General features: G+C 48.2%; 2 protein-coding genes across 3 annotated transcripts in view; both read left to right on the top strand.

Moving 5' to 3' along the window:
• The window catches only part of LOC122447855 (ankyrin repeat domain-containing protein 26-like), a 933,540-nt gene that overhangs the window by 693,697 nt on the left and 216,065 nt on the right, over positions 1–23,778 (top strand). The window lies entirely within an intron of this gene.
• The window catches only part of LOC122447854 (ankyrin repeat domain-containing protein 26-like), a 234,494-nt gene that overhangs the window by 143,065 nt on the left and 67,651 nt on the right, over positions 1–23,778 (top strand). The window contains exons 2-3 of the mRNA XM_043478536.1: positions 21,465–21,579; positions 21,741–21,914. Of these exons, the coding sequence (XP_043334471.1) occupies positions 21,465–21,579; positions 21,741–21,914 (289 nt within the window). The remainder of the gene's footprint in view (positions 1–21,464; positions 21,580–21,740; positions 21,915–23,778) is intronic.

The following is a 23,778-nucleotide window of genomic DNA, read 5'->3' as shown; positions in this document are numbered from 1 at the left end:
TGGCAATGCCATGCGTGGTGTGGCCAGAGGAAAAAAAAAATCGGGTGTGATTTTGATCGCTTATGTCCTAGCCCCTTTTGATATCACCTAGAATTGTATTCGAGGGCTAGGTGAGTAAAAGGCACATTTGTGAAAATTAACACTGGTTAAAACAGCATAAACAGGTTATCTGGTTTCCTTGATGTTTTTTATCCCGGCCCTTTGTCCTTTTGTGAGCTGTGATGGGAGAGGACACAGAAACAGTCAAATGGTATCAGATAAAACAGCAGCACATTCAGCCATCAGATTCCTTCCTGGTTTTTTTTTTTTGGTCGGATAACTCTACACAGCTTGTGGGATCTTAGTTCCCCAACCAGGGATTGAACCTGGGCTCTTGGCTGTGAGAGTGCAGAGTCCTAGCCACTGAACCACCAGAGAATTCCCAAATCCCCACCTGTTTGATGGCTCAAAGGAAAGCTGATAAGTATTATCAAAGACACAAAAGAAATCTGAGATTGGATCAAACAAAATGGCCATTTCATTCTGCTCCCATGTAGTGAAGGTTTTTGTTGTTGTTGTTTTTTAATATTTACTTATTTAGCTTCACCCGTCTTCCCTGCGACCTGTGGGAACTTTAGTTGGGGCATTCGAACTCTTAGCTGTGGCATGTGGGATCTCGTTCCGTGACGAGCAGTGGAGCTGGGTCCCCTGCATTGGGAGCTTGGAGTCTTAGCCACTGGAATACCAGGGAAGTCACTCAACAAGTATTTTTGAGCACTTATTATGTGCTAGACAATATGTAGAAGCTCAGAAGGTAAAATGAAACCAATACAATATCTCTGTGAAATGAAAGCTATGCAAGAATATTCTTTCTAGTATTGATCCACATGGCAAAAGTCTGGACACAGCCTTTTCAATTTAAGATTAGTTAAGGTTCATATAATCAAAGCAGTGGTTTTTCCAGCAGTCATGTAAGGATGCGAGAGTTGGATCATAAAGAAGGAGAAGTGCCAAAGAATTGATGGTTTTGAATTGTGGTGCTAAAGAAGACTTTTGAGTCAAAAGGAGATCAAACCAGTCAATCCTAAAGGAAATCAACCTAGAATAGTCACTGGAAGGACTGATGCTGAAGCTGAAGCTCCAGTACTCTGGCCACTGATGGGAAGAGCCAACTCATTGGAAAAGACTCTGATGCTGGGAAAGATTAAGGGTAGGGAGGAGAAGGGGACAACAGAGAATGAGATGGTTGGATGGCATCAGCGATATGACATGAACTTTGGAAAACTCTGGGAGATGGTGAGGGACAGGGGAGGCCTGGTGTGTTGCAGTCCATGGGGTTCCCAAAAGTTGGACATGACTTGTGACTGAACAACAATAAATTAATAGATCCACCTGATGAAATTGGTGCATCATCGTAAAAAAGAAGTTTCAGACATACTAGCAGTTTAGCAAATCCACGCCCACCTTCCAGTGAGGGCTACTAGAATGGTCAGTCCATACAGTGCAAGGAAGAGTAGTCCCCACTCGCCACAAATAGAGAAAGCCTGCAGCAACGAAGACCCAACACAGCCAAAAATAAATAAATAGATTTTTTTTAAAGATAAAAGGGGAAAGAATGTCTCCTTGAGAAGGTGACTTCTGCTCAATTTTGAAGGATATAGAGACCAGCACATCCAGTAGACATTTGTTGAGTATTTACAATGTGTCAGCCGTGAGACCACATGCTACTGGGGAGCCAGAAGATAAACACACATATAAGTAGTCCACCTTCAAGTCTGATAGTGTATAACCCAGGCAGAGACGTTCCACAGCCAGCAGCTGCATTTAGTCCTCAGAGGCAGCAATAGAAATGTACTCATTCAAGTTCTGTGCCAGGTGTGGGAAGCATGCTTGGAACTAGAGCCCCAGGCCTGCTTTTCTAGCACATACCAGTGACATTTTGACCTAGAAGTATGTCTTGCGTTGATTTCTTTCTGTGTGACGTCAGGTGAAGCACAGGCAGAGAAAAGAGTTGGGAAGTGTGCAGCTCAGAGAACATCCATTGCAAGCACACCTGGGCCCCCAGCATCCTGCATCCCTCCTCAGGTGCCCCTGGGGTCCCTCTGGCTCCAACAGTTGCCACTGTCTTGATGAGAACAGCAGAGATTTGTTTGCCTATTTCTGAACTTCATACAGGTGGACGTATACAGCACATGCTCAGTGCATACTCTGGTTCTTTTACTCAGTATCATGGCTGCAGTCTGTATTCAGATAGTGTAGGTCAGTGTCCATTTATTGTCTCTGTTTTTTGTTTCCCCTGTTGTCGTCTTTCATTGTCTGACTGAATTACAGTTTATTTACCCATTTTCTTTAAGTACATCTGGATCATTTCCAATATTCTTTTAATAAATTATGTTTTTGCTGCAAAAAGAAAGGGAAATGAAAACATTTCAGACAATCAACACTGAAAGAGGTTAGCACCAGCATACTTAAGAAAACGTAAGTCTCAAAGATCTATTTCAGATAGATGGAAAACTATCCCAGGCAGAAGGTCGGAAATGAAGGAAGAAAGGAAAAACAAAGTGGCAAATATTTGAATAATTCTAAATGAACCTTGGCTATATAAAACAAAAATATCTTGTACGGAGTTAATATAAATGATAACACAGACACAAATTATCAGACGTGCTTTGTGTAGTCCCTGAAGAGGGTAAAACTGGTTGATATGAAACTCTTAAGCTCCATAAGAAAGCTAGCCTCTAGGGTAAAAAGCATTAGTGAACTGAAGCGGGTCAGCATTGTATAGTGACAAAAGATTCAATTTGCCAAGAGGATATAAATGTATATTCTATGACCCAGCAATCCCATTCTTAGGTGCATATACTCCAGAGAAACTCTTAGGACATATGTGTGACCGTTCAGAGCTTTTTTTTTCCCTCCAGTGTAGGGGCGGGGGATTTAATCAGGAACCTTGATGGAGGACTAGCCTAGGTGCTGGCATGTTCTCTTTCTTGGTGGGTAGTGAAGGCATGGATATTTCTTTATATGCTAATGTTTATGGTCATCAGACGCCTCTTTTCTGCACTGTTTTCTAACTATCTTATCTAGTTTCCTTTTATGGCGTTGTTGATAGTGTTTTTTGGTGAAGGGCTTGTGATTCACTCTTAATTGCCTCACTATATCTTCAGGTTTTTAAAACCTTAAGTAAATATTTGAAAAAATAAATGTCCTCAGTGCTGAAGGCAACATAAGAATCTTCCATCTGAGAAAACCCCAAAGGCCAGTGTGTTATGTATATGGCCTTTTGAAAGCAGTGTTGACCACTTTTCTCAAATTCACAGGTTAACTTCGAGGAATTTAAGGACGGTTTCATGGCTGTGTTGTCATCACAGGCTGGTCTTGCCGCCTCAGATGAAGACAGTGGTTCTTTGGAGTCAGGTAAGAGGCCTTTCTGGTCTTTTTTACATCTCTTTGTGTGATTCTGTGACTTCTGGAATATGATGTTGTACCTGAACAATGCAGCAGGTCTATGATCCCCAGCTGCATGGACTGGGACCATGGACTGCAGCACTTGGGTTTTTTTCTTCTTTGGGTTCCTTATTTGTGAAATGGTTCTGCAAGGGGAAAACTCTCATGTTTTCCTCTGCACTGCACAAAATCCTCCGAATACCCTGGCACTTCTGGTCACTAGATCTGTGTAGTTTCCCCCGCACCAGGCTATTTTGCAACACCAGCTGGGTGTCCTGCAGTTCAACTCCATTCTGACACCATGCCCCTGGACACAGCTGCAGACCCCACAGGCTAAGACAGCAATGCCTTCAGACAACAATTTCAAGTCCAGCTTGTCTCCTTTGCTTCTGACCCACTGCTAAAGATCCGAGGTGCCGACGGCCTCCTCAGTTTCAATCAATTTGCTAGAGCAGCTCAGGGAAACCCATTACTGGACCAGCAGTTTATTGCAAAGGATGTAACTCAGGGTGAGAGGTGCATGGGCTGTGGGCAGAGGCTCAGAGCCCCCACGCCCTCTCCAGGCCTCAGTCTTCCCTGGTCTCCCCATGTTCACCAACCCAGAAGGTCTCTGAATGCTGTCCTTCTGGGGTTTATGGATGTTTTGTTACAGAGTCATGAGTGATCCAGTGATGGGGCATCAGTGATTGAATTCAACATCCAGCCTCTGAGCTGTCTAGAAGTCAGGGGTAGGGCTGAAAGTTCCAACCTCTAATCACATCCTTGGTTTCCCTGGCAACCAGCCCATCTCAAGGTGTGGTTCTCAAAGTCACCTTATCAGCATAAACTTGGGTGTGGTTGCTGTTATCACGTAGGAAATTGGAGGGTTTTAGAGGCTGTGCAAGGGATGGGAGGAAGACTAAATTCATATTTATTCCAAGTCACAATCTCAGGAATGTCAAGTAATATCTCATGTGGTCCTTACAGTGTAGGGTGTAGACAAGATAAAGTGGGTGTGGAGAGGTGGAAGGATTTGATCATCCAAAGCACAGTGCAGGTGTAAGGTGCTGGCCAGGCTGGGAGGCTGGTGGAACAAGCAGGATGCCACCAGCTGAGGCAGCCCTCTGCCTGTCTCAGACAATAGTGCTCTGTGCTCCTGGGACTTGTTAAAATCCTGGTTTCCAGTGGGATCCGTGGCACAAAGGTAAGATTTCAAAACAAGTGAAGAGGGGCTTTGATACTTGTCAGGAGGTGGCGGGAGAATTCTGGAGGGAGGCCCGCTTTGAGGTGTGGCCTGTGGGTCCACTGGGAAGGTGATGGCGGACGTGCTCCTTAGAAAATGGGCCAACTCCTTGGCTGGCAGCACCTGCCGTGCTCTGGCCGGATGACCTGTCGAGGCTGCATCTGAAGAGTGCTGGGAGGGAGAATGCAGTGGCCAGAGGATCCCTTCTTCCCCCACGGTGCAGGGGTTCGAGGCATCTGCCCCACACAGGCCCCTGGTCGGCTCCCAGACCCCGGCAGGGGCCTTGGTCAGGATCAGGTGCATGACTGGAGCAGCAGGTGCCATTGGGAGGTTTGGGGCTTATGTACCTTTCATGTAGATTCCAGTGAGCCCCCCAGCGCCCCCCACCCCTGAAATTCTGTGGCTGATCGTTCCCATTACTCAGGTGAGGTTTTCTCGTCTGGAGCTAGGGCCTTGGGGAAGCACTTGTGGCCTCCCCTGGAGCTGAAATTGGTTGGTGTCCCACAGCCTTCTGCTGGAGCCATGTAAGAACTCTGACCTGGGGGAGAGGAGGCTTATGGGGCAGGAGTCTGATAAGGAGGCGGAGTCAGAATGGGGGGGGGGAGTCTGATAAGGGGGTGGAGTCTGCCCAGGGGAGGAGTCTGACAGGGTAGAGGAGCCTGATGGGAGAGGAGCCTGATACAGGGGTGGAGTCTGACCAGGGGGAGGAGCCTGACGGGGGAGTTGTCTGATAAGGGGTTGGGGCGTGATGGGGTGGGGGGCGAGCGCAGAGGGAGTCTGACTGGGGGAGTAGTCTGACCAGGGGTAGGAGCCAGCTTGTCAGCGGCCGCCCTGGGACCTAAAGGGTCTGGTCATGGGTTGCTTTGTCTCAGGTTTCTCTTCCCTGAGGTGGGAAGAAGGCCACTTGGCTTTCCCGACTTGGGGTGTGATCCTGTGACCCTGGGCATGAAGGTGCCTGAGAAAGGCCGCGCCCGTGTCATCGCTCCCTTTTCTATGCTGGAACTCCTGTGAGTCCTCAACTTGTGTCCTCTTCGTGACTGGTGCTTTTCTCTGCCAACCCCCGTTTTGTTTTGTGTTGTTTTTCTCTTCTTTCAATTTTCAGAGCTTTCCTCAATTACCCAGTCAGTGGGTGGGTCAGTCATAGGCCTGCCTGAGGTGGCTAGGCCAGGGCTGGTGCACACGGGCAGCCCCTGTTGTGAGAGCCCAGTGAGCCCTGCCCCCACCCTGGGGCTGTGTGCTTCCCAAGCGGGCCACCCTCCCGGTCTCCCCCATGGGCTTCATCCCTGCTTCCCCGGCCAATCCACAGCATCCCTCTCTCCGGCTTTCTAACCTGCCTGCTGGTCCTTCCCAGCGACTCATGCCACGATTGGAAACATGTGCTTTGATGCTCCAGGAATGTGCGTGGCACCCTGGGGCCAAATGGCTGGGGTTTTGAAGAACATTATGCTTCTCAGTCGTTCTGCTCCTTCAGTGAAGGCCATCACAGAACACATAACCAAAAAAAGTTTTTTATTTTTTTATTTTTGCTCGTTTAATCTCTTGGCCATGCCTCTCAGCATGCTGAGAGCATTCTGCTCCTATGAATAAATATGCACATACAGGAGGCACAAGGCTCGGTTGACCTTGTGGTCTGCCGTCCGTCTGGGCAGCGGGTGGGGACTGGCTGTGACCCCCAGAGCTTCCCACTGAGAGGCCATGGCTCTGTGCTCTGGGTGGTGAGACGCTGCCCTTTCCTGGCCTGATTTGTCGCGTAGACACGTTCCTGGGGGTGCATTTCCCCCTGGTGGAGGGAGGACGTGACACTTTTCGGAGAACATTTATGAACCGGTCCTAATGTGTGTGATTTCTGGGCATCTCGTTGCTCTGGGGAAAGTGCTGAGCAGCGGAAACAATGAAGAAAGGGGTACCATATCAAGGGCAGGTGGGCCTCCAGACGCAGACCAGGGGGTCTCAGGAGGGGAGAGGCAGGAGCCCATTCAGGCCAAGGGCATAGACATGGTGCTGGGTCATGACCTCCAGTGAGCGGCGAGTTACTGAGCCCCAGGCGGGGGTCCGCAGGCTGTCAGGCGCACCTGGTTTCCCGAGGGTGTCCCCGCTGCCCACTCCCAGCTGACATGGCCTTTCTCTTCCCGCTGTTCCCCGCTCAGAAAGGAGCCACAGCCTGTGTGTAGACAGAAACCAGAGCAGATGGGGTGCTCAAGCCTTCCGTTTGCTCCCTGTCAGTGGGAACATCCCCTCTTCTCCAGCAGCCCCGGGAGTTCCCACATGGGGAGAGTGTACAGGGCCGGACCCTGCCCATGATAACCTCTCAGGGTCCGGGAACATGGTCAGCCTGCCCTAGATTGTCCTCTGTCACGTGGAACTCAGCATCTTCCTCCCAAGACTGCTTCCTTGTCCTCAGTTGCTATGCGTCGCTGGCGTCGCTGTTTCTCCTGGAGGCCCGGTTGGACCCGGCCTCCTCCTCTGATGCTCCCAAGGTCAGAGGCTGCGGGCCAGTTTCGGGTGAGGAGGAGAGAGACGAGGTGGTACTTAGTCCCTGGGAACATGACCCACCTGTGTGAAACGGTCTGTTTTCCTGGCCTGGCCTTGCTTCCTGGGACCCTGTGCCTTTCTCTCCAACTGGCCCCTTCTGGGTGCTTCCCTTCAAACCCGTGTTCTCTCCTGGTCACAGCCCAGGCTGCACCCCCACTCCCCAGTCTCTCTGGCCACTCAGATTCCTGCAGAGGCAGTGTCATTTCTTCTCTGCTTGCGGAGTCCCCATTGCTCCGCAGATGTGGGCAGGTAAGGAGGGAAGGAGGAAGTGCAGGGGTGTATTAGGGCTTGAGGGAGCCTCATGAATCCCTAGCTGAAGTCCACACCTTCCTCTGCCCCCGACTTTCGACCCATGCGGAGTCTGAGCCTTCCTGACTGTGCTGAGTTCCTTGCCTCTGTGTCCTGTCCAGGTGGGGTCCTGTAGTGGGGTGGGGTCAAGTGGGTGGGAAATGACCTTCTGGTCACTAGAGCACTTGGATTATTGGAAGGTTATTTCTTTGTGTAAAAAGTGCTCTGGCCTGGTGCACTGGGAAGACCCAGAGGAATCGGGTGGAGAGGGAAGTGGAAGGGGGGATCAGGATGGGGAATACATGTAAATCCATGGCTGAATCATGTCAATGTATGACAAAAACCACTACAACCCTGTAAAGTAATTAGCCTCCAACTAATAAAAGTAACTGGGAAAAAAAAAAAAAGCTAGATTTTTAAATTAGTTTTCTATCACATAGCAAAAGCATATTTTGCTTGGAAACACTGAAGCAATACCGAGCGTTTAGGATGGAAGGTCCTGTCTCCCAGCCTGGCTGTCTCAGCCCCAGCCCCACGTTGGCCCTTCCCTGTGTTCTTCTGGCGTTTTCTCTGTCTGTCCCCGAGAGCCACATCGCACCTCCGAATCTGCATCTTCGTAAGCACAAGTGGGCCCAGAGTCTGTTTTAAAGAGCCCCACACACCTCCCATTTTCTTTCCAGTTGCCTCCCGGGCTGTGCCCTCAAAGGACGTGAGCAGCTCTAAGTGGTATGGCCGTCGGAGCCAGCCCGAGCCCTGTGGCGCTGCAGGTGGAGCCCCAGGTTTACCAGAGCAGCCGGTCAGACCCAGTGTGAGGAGCCAGCTCTGCCGCTCGGCCTCCCTGGAAAGTGTGGAGGTGGGTGGACTCCCCCCCCCCCCGCCGGGTACCTCCCCCAATCACTGCTCACATGACATGACACAGGAGGATGGGAGAGGGCATCTCATCGCTGGAAGAGGGGCTATTTGGGGACCTACATTCGGTTTTGAGGCGTCTCTGAGTCTCCCTGTCTGCAGGGAGTCTGCAGTTCTGGCCACGGAACATCCTCCTTCAGAAACGGGGGGCCTTGGAGTATCCCCTCTTCACCACCACCCTCCCCTGGCCCTGCAGGAGGAGGGAAGGTTATTCGGCTGAGGGCAGAAAAAGCAGGTGTGCCACAGCCACGGTCACCCACGTCCAGCACTTGGACCAAGGCTCACCCTGCACAACTTGGCCTGCTCGTGATGGATGCCTCCAGGGCCCTCACTGAGACTCCTTGAGCTGTCCACTGTGGGAGCCTTCGGGCATTCGTATCAGAAAGGACATCCACGGGGCAGATCCTCCCCCTGCGGGTTAATTGTGGCTGACATCCTTCTCTTTCTGTTTTTCCAGAGTCTCAAGTCTGATGAAGAAGCCGACAGCACGAAGGAGCCTCAGAATGAATTCTCTGAAGTCCAAGGTAAAGCCTGGTCTTGTGGTGAATGCCCGCTTTGGTCAGTGCTGGGCTGTCAGGCAGCAGGCTGCCAGCGAAGGAGAATTTCCTGGGAGGTGCCCCGTGTGGGTGGTCTCTCTGGGGTGCACTTCTCCTGGGGAGGTCCCAGCTCTGAGATTCCTGAGGTCAGACCCTTGGGCAGGGACTGCTGGCTAAGAGAGCAGCTAATTGGTTGGCTAGGGTCACAGTGATCCTCCCGACCGGCAGGCATGGGCCAGGGGACTCCTTCCTAGTGTGCCGGGCCTGGGCCAGCAGCCTCCCCCCTCACCAGAGGCCGTAAATGTGCCCCAAGTGGAGGGCGAGCCATGGCTCTGGTCCTGGGAACCTGGCGGAGCTCCCGGAAGGCAGTCACAGGTGTGCTCAGCAATGCTGGGTACATCATCACGTGGGTGTGCGGGTTCCTTAAGGACGCCTCTCACCAGAGTGAGTCACAGGGCAGAATGTGCAAGACCATGGCTCCAGCGGCAGACCAGAACTGACCTGGAGCTTCTCCTGAGTGAGAGGTCTGCACTGGTGCTGAGCACTGTCCAGACTGTGGTCCTCAGGGGCCGAGGCTGTTGCTGGCTCAGCGCTGAGCGTGGGGACGTCAGCCGAATGAACCACGTGTCTGTGCTACTAGATGAAGCAGATGAACCTCTTTGTGTCCAAAAATCACTTCCTAAATTAACTGGACTCAGAGTAAATCTAGGGGACGAGAGGAAGGGCTCTGGGGAGGTTATTCACAGAGTGATTTTGGGCTCTCTGCCCAGAAACAGGTTGGGGTTCTTCTTTCCATCCAGGTTAGAACTGACACTCGTGCACAGACACTAACATCAGACCTCAGAGGACTTGTTCACCTTCTCTGCCAGCCCTGAGAACACACACTGGTTTCAGAATTGCTTTTCCCTTTTTTTGGTTCCTGCCTTTATTTATTTAATTTTTAAGTTAAAATGTATTTATTTGGCTGTCAGATGTCAGCTGTAGCCTGCAGGATCTTCAAACATCATTTGGGACCTTTCATCGCAGCGCACAGGTTTCTCTCTAGCTGCAGGGCACAGGCTTAGTTGCTCCACGGCACGTGAAATCTGAGTTCCCTGAGGAAGGATCGAACCTGAGTCCCCTGCATTGCAAAGTAGATTCTTAACCACGGGACCATCAGAGAAGTCCAAGTTTTTCCATTTTTACCTAGAACGTTCAGATGTTTTAAGCCGGAAGGAGTCTTGAAAGTGGCCCTCCCCTTGTGTTTTCCTCAAGCCGATATACAGCATCATTCATGAGCAAGGAAGCGTAGCATTCCTCAGGAAAGGACTTTCTGGTTATTAGTTGGGTTATCACAGTAAACGCCAAGATGACTCCTCTCTGGAAAGCTCCAGACCACTGACCGAGAGCCGGGGTCTGGCCAGGTGCAGGGGACCCTCGTCCTGTGTTGGGCAGGGTGGTGCAGTCTGGGCGTGGAGGGAGCTCTGCTTTGAAGCCTTGCTTATCTCAAGAGAGCTCTTTGTGGGCACCCCAAGGTCTGTCCTCTCCCAAAGGGTGTTTCTGTGGCCAAGCTTCAGAAACCTCAGTAAGCCACCCGGCTAACCAAGATAGGGTATGAAACCTGGCCGTCTGCCACCCGGACTCGCTGCTGAGTCTGCATGTCAAAGACACTTATGGCTCCTGATGTCAGGTGGTATGGAAACAGCCCACCTTGGGGTGTTTTTGCTGGGGAAAAAAAAGAAAGAAAATAGATAACACTCAACCTCCATCCAAACTAGCTTTTGGTGCTAAGTTCCAGTTTACAAGAGATGTTAGGGATGGAGGTCCAGGAGGACGGGGACTGGGGGTCGGGCGGGAGGTGATCCAGCAACACTGGGGGAGTAACCACACACACTGGGAAGATTCTGCATTGATGCTGAGTTGAAGAAACCAGCTGTCGGGAGGCTTGGGAGAGAACTGGGACGTCGTCGTTGGGTTGTAGGGCCGTTGTCACACTGGGGTCAGGAGTGCATACGAAACACTCGGGTGAGAACATGGCAGCTGGGATTTGACTTCAAATACTTGGGCCAGGGACTTCTGCAGTGATTTATTGTCTAGGACTCTGCACTCCCATTGGAGAGGCCCCGGTTTCCATCCCTTTTCTGAGAGCTAGAGCCCCCATGCTGTAACACCAACCTCAGAGAGGAGGGGGCCTCTGCTCCTCCTTGTTCTGGTCCCAACAGCAAGTGCGTGTCCCAGGGCCCACCCTTGGGTGGGAAGCACAGCTTCCTGGCCTCACCTCAGCCTCACCAGTCAGCTTTCCGGCTGAGGGATTTTTCTGCCCTTGTCTCCCGCCCTGAATCCTGAGGACATGTGCCCTCCGCTCAGGCCGCCCCACCTCTTCTGAAGCCCATCTTCTCTCGGCTGGCGTGTGCCTTCCCAGGCCCACCTTCTGGGAGGACAGGCGGGAAGCCATTGCTTGTTCAGAGAGAGGTTACCTTGGGTGACCGCGCATGTGCATCCCCCCGCACGGCCTCAGGCAGACGGCCCTGAGCCCTGTGCTCGGGTCGTCTCCGTGGAGCCTGCAGTCCCCTCAGGTCTCCTGACACCCTGTTCCCTGCAGCAGGAGTCAGGGGGAGGCTGCCCCCGCCGAGCACATGTGGTGAGGTCACAGAAGGTGCGTGAGGAGGCCGCGGTCCTCATGGCACTGGTGCCCGCGTGCAGGTCCTGGAGGAGAGTGTTGGCCAGGCCACCACGTCGTCCTTCGTGTCCCGAGTGCTCGGGCCCCTGCCTCTTCTGCAGCATGGATGACGGCAGAGGGTTCGCCTTCCCAGAGCAGATCATCTCCTTGTGGGCCCAGGAGGGCGTTCACAATGGCAGTGAGGTCCTGCAGGTGGCGGCTGGTCCTGCAGCTGCCCCAGCAGAGGCGTCTGGGCGGGGGAATTAGGGCGAGATGGCTGCCCATGAGGGAGGCTGGACAGAGAACCTCGCAGACACATGCCCCATGGAAAGAAGGCCCATCATCCTCGCTTTTTGCGTAATTTTTTGATCTCGATATGTAGGACATCTTAACTTAGAAACATAATAAGTAAACAGCAGAGAAAGCCCGCAGCCTGAAACAAATCCCTTAGAGGGTAGGTTTCAGTATCTCAGACTCACCCCGCAGTGCGTGTTGGCCTCTGAGCCGATCCTCGGCAGCCTTGGCCTGCTACCCCCAGGAGCTGGGCTTCTGCCAGTAAGAGCCCCGCTGCGGGCGATGGGGCGTGGGGTGCGACTGGCCAGGCTGGCCTCCTCGCCCAGGGCACGGGCAGCCAGCAGGATGAGAAAGGACGCTTCCAGCACGGTCACAAAGTGCTACATATCAATTGGGCCAAGAATGCGTTCCGTTTTAATTGGGTTTGGCTCCAGTTGAGCAGGATATTCAGGCCATCCGTCTACTGAACCGGTTGGCATAGAGATTGTTATTGTGTTTTTATTGATGCTCTGAAGCTACAGAAAAGGTTGGCAGTAATTCCGGTCTCCATCCTCAAGACTTTGCATCTCATTAGGTACCGACAGATGAGATATCTGATGTCAGGCAACTCTGCAGAGGGGCCCAGAGGAAGACTGCTTTGGGAGGATGAGGAAGGGAGACAAGCTTGGTGCTTCTCCAGTGGGAGAAACAGGCACCAGGATAGCCGGTGGACTGAGCCTTGGGCAGGGCCTGGGGTGACCGGACAGAGACAGGCGTCGCTTCTGCTCTGGGTAACTCCCTGGCGCTTACTCAGCTGCCAGGCTGCAGGTGGCAAGGCTGTGACCAGGCAGGAAAATGGGTGGCCAGCCTTCTCCCCTTCATGCGTCCAGTCCCAGGTTGGGTGCTGGGGATTCCTGGGTCCGAGGCCCAGCTGCAGGCAAGACGGAGCGAGGATAATTTCCCACCTCTTCTACGGCCGTCTGGAGAAGTGAAGAGTGCCTGTCCTGGGCTCGAACCTCCTGGTTCATAAACCTGCTAGAAACCCCATCGCAAGCCAGTTGGCTTCTTGCTGTATATACTTCTGTAAAACAGACTCAATAACTGCAGAAACCATCGTGGTAGGCGGAGGGTCAGGCTTCCCAGGTGGCCCTAGTAGTAAAGAACCCACTTGCCAATGCAAGAGGCGTGAGAAATGCGAGTTCGATCCCTGTGTCAGGAAGATCCTCTGGAGGAGGGCATGACAGCCCACTCTAGTATTCCTGCCTGGAGAATCCAGTGGACAGAGGAGCCTGGAGGTCTCAGTCCATAGGATTGCATAGAATCGGACACGACTGCAGTGAGTTGGCACGCACGCACAGGAGGTGGGTGAGAGCCCAGAGCCAGCCACTGCTCAGCACTCTTAGGCCAGCTGAGTTTGTTCCTTCAGACCAGCTCGCTAGGCCCAGAGCAGTGTCCCCAGTGATCCCTCCCTCCTTCCTGCAGGGAGCAGGTGGAGCAGATGGCCAGGGAGCGAGCTAAGGCGAGACAAGACCTGGAGAAAGCTGAGCAGAGGAACCTGGAGTTTGTGAAAGAGACGGACGATCTCCACTCCGCCCTGGAGCGTCTCACGGAGGAGAAGGTCAGGTAGGTCTTGCCGGGGTCCTTCCTGGCCCAGGGCGAATGGTGGACACAGGCTGCTGCCAGCTGAGGCCCTGCTGTCTCACCTGAGCCCACAGCAGGAAGCCCGCAGACCAGGCATCACCCATGCAGTGGGCTGCGTGGACTCCCGCAGAGTCAGCCCGGCTGGTGGCGGGCAGCCTGATTGCACATGCCCTTCCTCTGCGGCCAGTGCTGCCCTCCCAACGTGCCCACAAGATAATGGTGACTGATTTCAGGCCATCAGTCGGGGAGCTGAGAATGGATTTGCGTTGGTCTCAGCCTGGTTGACCTGATTTTCCCGACCACCCCGAAGGGACTCGGTGAATTTCTTTCTGCATCGGAGAACCGGAGACTCGTTATCTCCATCCAAGAATCTGGTTGGGGGACACAAGGCCTCGAGGGCCATGTAGGTGTTTGGGTTTTGCTCCATCATTAACAGTATCAGCAGTACACTTGTAGAAATAGTGTTTGCAGTTGTGTTAGGTTACTTTAACAGAAAAGTATTGAGGGATACATGTTCATTGTAGAAAACTTAGAAAATACACACACAAGGAAAAATAAAAACAAACATTTCACGTCCACAGATGTTATCACTCCTAACATTTTTCCTGAGTCCTTCGCTTCTTCCTGTCCACGTGGTTGCTTTCAGAGAGGTCTCGTTGCTGTGATGGTGCATATGTTTTCTGAGCACCTGTCATGTGGCTCTGGCATATGTTACTGCACCTTTCCCCTTTAAAGAGGGAAGTGAAATGATCAAGTTTGTAAAACTCGCCCCAAGCTCTGCAGGCTGTTAGGTTAATCACACTCATCAAACTGTTTCCCTGAGTGACAGCTGCCCTTGCTATGACCAGTTGTGTTCTCTTGGCAAAACTCTATTAGCTTTTGCCCTGCTTCATTCTATACCCCAAGGCCAAATTTGCCTGTTACTCCAGGTGTCTCTTGACTTCCTAATTTTGCATTCCAGTCCCCTAGAATGAAAAGGACAACTTTTTTGGGTGTTAGTTCTAGAAGGTCTTGTAGGTCTTCATAGAACCATTCGACTTCAGCTTCTTCAGCATTACTGGTTGGGGCATAGGCTTGGATTACCGTGATATTGAATGGTTTGCCTTGGAAACGAACAGAGATCATTCTGTCATTTTTGAGACTGCATCCAAGTACTGCATTTCAGACTCTTGTTGACCATGATGTCTACTCCATTTCTTGTAAGGGATTCCTGCCCACAGTAGTAGAAATAATGGTCATCTGAGTTAAATTCACCCATTCCTGTCCATTTTAGTTCACTGATTCCTATAATGTTGACATTCACTCTTGCCATCTCCTATTTGACCACTTACTTCCAATTTGCCTTGATTCATGGACCTAATGAATTATCCTATGCAATATTGCTCTTTGCAGCATTGGACCTTGCTTCTATTCGGTCACATCCACACCTGGGTATTGTTTTTGCTTTGGCTCCATCCCTTCATTCTTTCTGGAGTTATTTCTCCATTGATCTCCAGTAGCATATCGGGCACCTACTGACCTGGGGAGTTCCTCTTTCAGGATCCTATCATTTTGCCTTTTCATACTGTTCATGGGGTTCCCAAGGCAAGATTACTGAAGTGGTTTGCCATTCCCTTCTCCAGTAGACCACATTCTGTGAGACCTCTCCACCATGACCCGTCTGTCTTGGGAGGCCCCATGTGGCATGGCTTAGTTTTATTGAGTTAGACAAGGCTGTGGTCCGTGTGATCAGATTGGCTAGTTTTCTGTGATTATGGTTTCAGTGTGTTGGCCCTCTGATGCCCTCTCGCAATACTTACTTGGGTTTTTCGTACCTTGGACATGCGGTATCTCTTCATGGCTGCTCCAACAAAAGTGCAGCCACTGCTCCTTACCTTGGACGAGGAGTATCTCCTCATGGCTGCCCCTCCTGACCTTGAACGTGGAGTAGCTCGTCTCGGCCCTTCTGTGCCGATGCAGCTGCCGCTCCTTGGACGTGGGGTTTCTCCTCTCAGCCGCCTTCCCTGACCTCAGACGTGAGGTAGCTCCTCTCAGTCAGCAAACACAAGACCAGGAGCTGACTGTGGGTCAGATCATGAACTCCTTATTGCCAAATTCAGACTTAAATTGAAGAAAGTAGGGAAAAGCACTAGACCATTCAGGTATGATCTAAAGCATATTTCTTAGGATTATACAATGGAAGTGAGAAATAGATTTAAGGGACTTGATCTGATAGATCGAGTGCCTGATGAACTATGGATGGAGGTTCATGACATTTTACAGGAGACAGGGATCAAGACCATCCCCATAGGAAAGAAATGCAAAAAAGCAAAATGGCTGTCTGAGGAGGCCTTACAAGTAGCTGTGAAAAGAGGAGAAGTGAAAAGCAAAGGAGAAAAGGAAAGATATTCGCATTTGAAGGCAGAGTTCTGAAGAATAGCAAGGAGAGATAAGAAAGCCTTCCTCAGCTATCAATGCAAAGAAATAGAGGAAAACAACAGAATGGGAAAGACTTGAGATCTCTTCAAGAACATTAGAGATGCCAAGGGAACATTTCATGCAAAGATGGGTTTGATAAATGGTATGATCCTAACAGAAGCAGAAGATATTAAGAAGAGGTGGCAAGAATACACAGAAGGACTGTACAAAAAAGATTTTCATGACCCAGATAATCACGATGGTGTGATCTCTCACCTAGAGGCAGACATCCTGGAATGTGAAGTCAGGTGGGCCTTAGAAAGCATCACTTTGAACAAAGCTAGTGGAGGTGATGGAATTCCAGTTGAGCTATTTCAAATCCTGAAAGATGATGCTGTGCAAGTGCTGCACTCAATATGCCAGCAAATTTGGAAAACTCAGCAGTGGCCACAGGACTGGAAAAGGTCAGTTTTCATTCCAATCCCCAAGAAAGGCAATGCCAAAGAATGTTCAAACTACTGCACAATTGCACTCATCTCACACACTAGTAAAATAACGCTCAAAATTCTCAAAACCCGCTTCAGCAATACGTGAACCGTGAACTTCCAGATGTTCAAACTGGTTTTGGAAAAGGCAGAGGAACCAAAGACCAAGTTGCCAACATCTGCTGGATCATAGAAAAAGCAAGAGAGTTCCAGAAAAACATCTTATTTCTGCTTCATTGACTACGCCAAAGCCTTTGACTGTGTGGATCACAATAAACTGTGGAAAATTCTGAAAGAGACGGGAATAGCAGACCATCTGCCCTGCCTCTTGAGAAACCTATATGCAGGTCAGGAAGCAATAGTTAGAACTGGACGTGTACCAACAGACTGGTTCCAGACAGGAAAAGGAGTACGTCAAGGCTGTATATTGTCACCCTGCTTATTTAACGTATATGCAGAGTACATCATGAGAAATGCTGGGCTGGAAGAAGCACAAGCTGGAATCCAGATTGCCGGGAGAAATACCAATAACCTCAGATATGCAGATGACACCACCCTTATGGCAGAAAGTGAAGAGGAACTAAAAAGCCTCTTGATGAAAGTGAAAGAGAAGAATGAAAAAGTTGGCTTAAAGCTCAACATTCAGAAAACTAAGATAATGGCATCTTGTCCCATCACTTCATGGGAAATGGATGGGGAAACAGTGGCAGACTTTATTTTATTGGGTTCCAAAATCACTGCAGATGGTGACTGCAGCCATGAAATTAAATGACGTTCACTGCTTGGAAGGAAAGTAGTGACCAACCTAGATAGCGTATTAAAATCAGAGACATTACTTTGCCAACAGAGGTCCAGCTAGTCAAGGCTATGACTTTTCCAGTGTTCATGTATGGATGTGAGAGTTGGACTGGGAAGAAAGCTGAGCACCAAAGAATTGTTGGTCTTGAACTGTGGTGTTGGAGAAGACTCTTGAGAGTCCCTTGCACTGCAAGGAGATCCAACCAGTTCATTCTAAAGGCGGTCAGTCCTGAGTGTTTCTTGGAAGGAGTGATGCTGAAGCTGAAACTCCGGTACCTCGGCCACCTCGTGTGAAGAGTTGACTCTTTGGAAAAGACCCTGATGCTGGGAGGGACTGGGGGCAGGAGGAGAATGGGACGACAGAGGATAAGATGGTTGGATGGCATCACGGACTCGATGGACATGAGTTTGAGTAAACTCCGGGCGTTGGTGATGGACAGGGAGGCCTGGTGTGCTGTGATTCATGGCATCGCAAAGAGTCAGAAACGACTGAGTGACTATCACTTTCACTTTTCATGCTTTTCATAAATGGCCTTTATTGTATTGAGTAAATTTCTATTTTATTGAATATTTTTTTATCATAAATGGATTTTGAATTTTGTCAAGTGTTTTTATGCATAGTCTTACTTTTAATTCTTACTTGAATGTTGGTAGAATTGAGCTTTGAATCCGTTTGATCCTAAACTTTTAACTTTTGGGAGTTTTTTTTTTTATTATTTAATATTTGAATCTCCTTATTTGTTACTGGACTTTTGAGTTTTTCTACTTCTGTATTTTTTCTTGTTTTAGTCTTGACAGCATGTATGTTTCTCAGAATTTGTCTATTTCTTCTAAGTTTTTCCATTTGTAATTGTTCATCGATAATAATAGTCCCTTATGATTATGCTTCTTTACTTCTAAGGTATCTGTTGTAATGTCGCTTTCCTTTCTGTGTTTATTTCAGTTTCCTCTCATTTCTTCTTACCTTAGGTAGGGTTTATTGATATTATTTGTTTCTTTCAAAAAATGCACTTCCAGTTTTTGCACATGCACCCTGGGCATTCTGGCACACGGGCAATGTGTTTAGAGGTGTTGCTTAGCAACGATCCTTCTGGGATGCAAGATTCCAAACCGTTGAGCTTCCCAGCTGGGAGGTTGTGGCGGGACCGCTCTGGCTTACCTCTAGTGCTCGTGTTGGGTTTAAGGGACTGTGAAGAGCCGAGGGGGAGTTGAGGTGTGTTTGGAGTCTGTAGGCTCTGTGATGAAGAAGATTTTTGGCTTCAGGAGTAAGAAGGGCATCTCGCCCTTCGGCTTCTCCATCAGCCCGGGGAGAGACGGCAGTCATAGAATCAACTTCCAGCCCGGGTACCGCATCCGAGACAAGGACCTTGGAAAGATCCACAAAGCTGCCAGCGTAGGCAATGTAACTAAAGTGCAGCAGGTTCTGTTGCTCGGGAAGAGTGACCTGGATGACAAGGACAAGATGAACAGGTAAGCAGGTAGGAAGGGCCTGGCAGGGGTCCCTCCTGTGAGTCTCCCCTCCAAGGCTCTTGGACACCTTCCTGGGATCCAGCACCCCGCAGACTTGATAGGCTGCCAAAGCCTTAGCTGGTTTTGGACCCGCTTATAATTCCCCTTATAGAGCACTTTACTGGCCGTTTTAAAGTTATTTAACTGAATGTCAGTAATCACAGAACTGAAATAAAACTTGAATAGCATCTTTTTTTCCTCTTCTTCCTCCTCCTCTTCATTTTTTGTTATGCATGCGTTAACATAGTGTACTCATGGGTAAGAGCTCTCAAGTTCTACAGCCCTCAAGAAATCTTCTGGAACTCCCTGGCTCTCACATTGTTTTTCTCATGTGATTTATGAAAACTCTTCTTCCCATGGATCGTCCATTGTGGATATTGGCAGTGGGCAGACTTTTGAGGTTGTCGGCATCTTATTTTTAATGTACACATTTTTATACCATAATGTTATATATTCCAGAAAACTGCATAGTGAGAAAAATAATCCCCATGACACATCAACTTCTGGGTTAAAATTTCTTCAGATACAATGCAATATCTGTTTTATATCACTGTACACTTATGTGTGTATATTCCTTGCTGAAGGACCTTAGAAGACAGCTTTGAAGTAGGAAGCTGACTGTGTTCTTGAATAGGAAGACATTTTCTTAGGATATATGGTCTTTCCATATTTAAACCAAATAAACAGATGGTGGTGTTAAAGATTTTGGGTTACACATGCTGTCTTTAATTGTGATGAAATTGGAAGTTTTGTATAATAGACAAAGATTTGCCCTTTTAGATTATCAAAATTTGCTTGATGACATTTTCTATTAGTAAAGATAAATTATGTGTAGATGGTAGAGAAATAACCTGGTAACTTGTTGGGGTCCTTTAATGGACCGGAACCTTGTGGTGCGGAGTCGACGATAAGAAAGTGAAAGAGAGAAAGAGAGAGAGAGAAAGAGAGAGAGAGAGAGACAAAAAAGACCCGGGGACCTAAGCTCTGATGGAGCAAAGGTGCTTTAATGATTTTTCTATGAGTATATATAGGCTGCAGTACAAGAAACTTCTTTCGGGAATGATAGAGATCAGAAAACCAAATGTACAGCAACCGTTACCAAGGGAACAAGGGGTAACGTTAGTCACAAGGTCAGGAGACAATCTATATCTCAAGTAAGGGGAAGGAGATTAAGCTGTTTTGTCCTAAGGAGAATGTTTACTAAAGGAGACTCATGCTTGCCTCACACAATGACCTCAGTCCCTGGGAGCAGCGTGCTGTTCCGCTTGAAGAGGGACAAAGGACTCATGAGAGACAGCACGTAGGAATCCTCCCGTCAAACATTCCCTGACAGTAACTATTAAGAGAAAAGTAACTAGATTCTTATCTCACCAAACAGTTTCAGATAGAGTATGGGTCAAACATTTGAAATACACAGGGTGAGAAAAATACCAGAAGAAAACTGAAATTCCTATTGATACATTCTTTGTGTGCTGACAATGACCTTTTTTTCCTCGTTCTACTGGTTACTAACCTTAATATCTTTTTAATTAGATGGTAATTGCTTTACAATGTTGTCTTGGTTTCTGCTGTACAACATCATAAATCAGTTGTAAGTATACACATATCCCACCCCAGAGACTTTTCTAAGAATGATTTCAAAGGCAAACACTCTGGAGTTTCCTGGGTTTCCACACCAAAAAAAAAAAAAGAAATGTGAAAGTTGATTTAGCAACCCCCAAATTAAAAAATCTGTAGAGCAAGCTGTCTGTAGGGAAGTCAGATGAGCAGACAGGGTTTATCTTTCTGGCACTCATAGGAATGTGGCACAGATAAAAATAATTTGTCACTTTCAATTTATTTGTGAGGATTGGTATACTGTGACAACTTTCAGCCTTTTCAGAAGTCAGGGGAGTCTTGGGAATTTCCTGGCCATCCAGTGTTTAAGACTCACTGCTCTGGGCCCAGGGTTCGATCTCTGGTGAGGGAACTAAAACCCTGCAAGCTACAAGGATATATGGTCCAACATGGGGAATATAGCTAATATTTTATAGTCACTTTAAATGCAGTGTAACCATTGACAGTTGTAGATCACTGTGTTGTGCACCTGTATTATAGAATAATATATAACATACGTCATCTCTAAAGAAACTTAGACGAAAACACCTCATGGTAATTAGACCAACAGGAAAAATGAGAAATGAACAACCAAAAATGCTACAATTTACAGTTGTAAAGCCTGTGAATTATAAATTATATTCCAATGTCAGAGACGTTAACATGTGAGAAAATAAGCATATTAGAATCATCGAAGTACAATGTTGTCTCTAATCCTCAAAACATATCTGCAAAGGAGTTGTAATATCCTTTGACTTCATTCAGATGTTGTCCTTGTAAGACAGTAATAATAGTAGTAACTTTGATATTCGAATCTAACAATTACCAGCTGTTATCTGTGCATGGATCTCATTTAAGCATCGCAGCGGTGTCCTGTGAGATAACGACTACTCTCTCTCCATTTTGTTGATGAGGAACTTGAGGCACAAAGAGGCTGAGTGACAGCTAATAAGTGACAGAGTGAAAGTCAAATTCAAACCCAAGTTGAGCTGAATCTCAAGGTCTTGCGCATTCTATTCAAGTAGATTGTTCTTTCCTTACTGTGTAAGAGGAGCTAAAGCTAATATATGCTGCTCTTTCTCCAGAAGAAAACAAAATATTTGTTTTAGAGAGATAGGAGTACCATGCTGTTGAGTATTTTCAATCACATGAACAGTTGTTTGTTTTGAAACAGTGACACTACCTTTTCCTAAGAACTTGTCTTGCTTTTGTAGGACTGCCCTCCACTTGGCCTGTGCCAATGGCCATCCCGCGGTGGTGGCTCTCCTCCTGAAGAGAAAATGCCTGCTTAACCTCTGTGACAATGAAAACAAGACCGCGCTGATGAAGGTATGGGACAGCGAACCGTGTCCACATGAGATGGGTGTGATTTAACTACTGAGACTAAAAATGAATTGATCTCGTTGAAATAGAGGGAACTGGTGAACTTGTGGGCTGTTTCCTTTGAATTCCTAGTACTCACACTCTGTTTCTTGGCACAATGCTGACAGGCCGTAGAATGCCAAGAGGAGGACTGCGCGGCCCTCCTGCTGCAGCACGGCGCCGACCCAAATGTCATGGACGCCTGTGGCAACACCGCGCTACACTATGCTGTCTTTTGCCAGAGTTTATCACTCGCAGCAAAGCTGCTTTTCTACAACGCCCATATAGAAGCCAGGAACAAGGTATTGGTCAGCTAACTTTATTGACCAAATGTTTGTGAAACTTTTTTTTTTTAATCTACAAGTGTTTTATTTACAACCGTATGTAAATAGGTAAACTGAATAGTGCCCATGAGGCCCTGTTACCATGGAAACAGTTCTAAACCTGAGTCAGGGGGCGGGGGTGAAAAAAGTCAGTGCCCCCAGAAAAGACAGAGCTCTGTCTGCCAGCCACCCTTCTACCCCAGAAGGAAGGTTTTTCCATTAGAACATGCGTGGGAGTGGGTGGTAGGCTCCCAGCCCACAGGAAATGAAGGCCTGCGGAGAGGGAAGTGAGTGGGGACTGGCTGTTTATAGGGGCTCAGGGAATGTGTGCCGCTGGGGGTGGGCAGAGGACAATAGAACAACACAATAGAAATCTTGCTGCTGTTGAGAGATTCCCATTTTATGAAAAATGATTTATATAAGCACGGTTTCTCTGTCACTGCCCAAATCTTAAGAGGGCGAAGGAAAGGAAAAGGAGCGAGCAAGTGAAAAGTGCAAGTCAGGCCAGAATTTTGGCAGTTGGGAAATGCCAAGAAGAGGATTTATTTATTTTAATATTTATTTATTTGGCTGTGCTGGGCTTAGTTTCAGCATGTAGGATCTAGTGTCCCGACCAGGGGTCGAACCCAGGCCCCCTTTACTGGGAGCACTGAGACCCCACCATGGGAGAACCACGGAAGTCCCGAGATTTTAGTTTGTGCTTTTTATTCCTGTCAGTTTATATATTTCTGTGAGGTGCTTTTCAGTTTTCAGGGATAATAATTGTTATTTCGAAAAAGACTGTGAGTGAATTGTAAACTTGCCTAGATGCCAGTTTTAAGAAGACTGAGCAAAGCAGACTGGCAGTGAACAGGTGGCAATTAAGTGGGAATTAAGAGAGAAGAACAAATAATTAACTGATATATTATCCTATTCTGGCAGAACCAGAACCATCCACTTAGATAAGAGTCTAGACTCGGCTCTCCCCTCTAGAATGTCTTGATGGGAAGGAAGGGGTTTATAAATAATGAGAGCAGGTTGCCTTTTGGGTTTACTAGTCCCTGTTCTACTACTGTTTACCCAGGGAAATCTAAAAAATTGCAGTTTTGATGACTCTTACCTCTTACACTTTTCTTTTTTATTCAAACCCTCATGTAAGAGAAGGAATTGGCTCTGTGAGTAAGAGATGAGACTGGAGTGGTTGTTGCACTAAGCCTCAGCTATATTCTGCTGGGAGCCACAATTATTTGGGAAAACTTATTTAAAAAATGTACAAGCCTAGGCTGTTCCCTGAAGATTTTGACTGAGTAAATCGAGGAACACTTGGACGTGTGTGTTTAGAACTATGCCCTTGAGATTCTGATCCAGTCCTTGATGAATAACTATGGAGTGAACACGTGTAATTTCTAAATGCACCCCTCACAAAAGAAAGTGGTCTCTAGAAGCCTTGGCGTTTGATCAATGCTAGCTTCTTCCATCAGCTCCCTCCTTTCCAACAACATTAGCCTGACTTTTTCTCTGCCCGTGTGTTTGAGACATTAAAAGGAGTACCTTTGGCAATATCTATGGGCTGGAACGATAACTCCTTTTCCTTCCAACCACTCATCATTCAGTGACATTCCGAGAGTCTTTAGAGATTTGCTCATGACGAAGTCACTTCATCTGTAGAGTCTGACCCTTTAAGGATTTTACACCTTCTCTTATCATCCAGGTCATTAGGTCAACAGATGTTTGTTACCAACAGGGTTTTCCTGACTGCAGTAATAGTAACTCAGTGAGCCTTTTTTGGTGTCAGCTGCAGGACAGACTCTTGCAGTGTGTCTGTTAGAATTGCTGATCCCTGGCATAAGCAGAGGAGAGCTTT

The sequence above is a fragment of the Cervus canadensis genome, chromosome 10 (genome assembly GCF_019320065.1).
Source record: "Cervus canadensis isolate Bull #8, Minnesota chromosome 10, ASM1932006v1, whole genome shotgun sequence".
In the NCBI taxonomy this organism is placed as follows: Eukaryota; Metazoa; Chordata; class Mammalia; order Artiodactyla; family Cervidae; genus Cervus; species Cervus canadensis.
The sequence above is the reverse complement of the archived record's forward strand: the minus strand, read 5'-3'. Positions and strand labels throughout refer to the sequence as shown.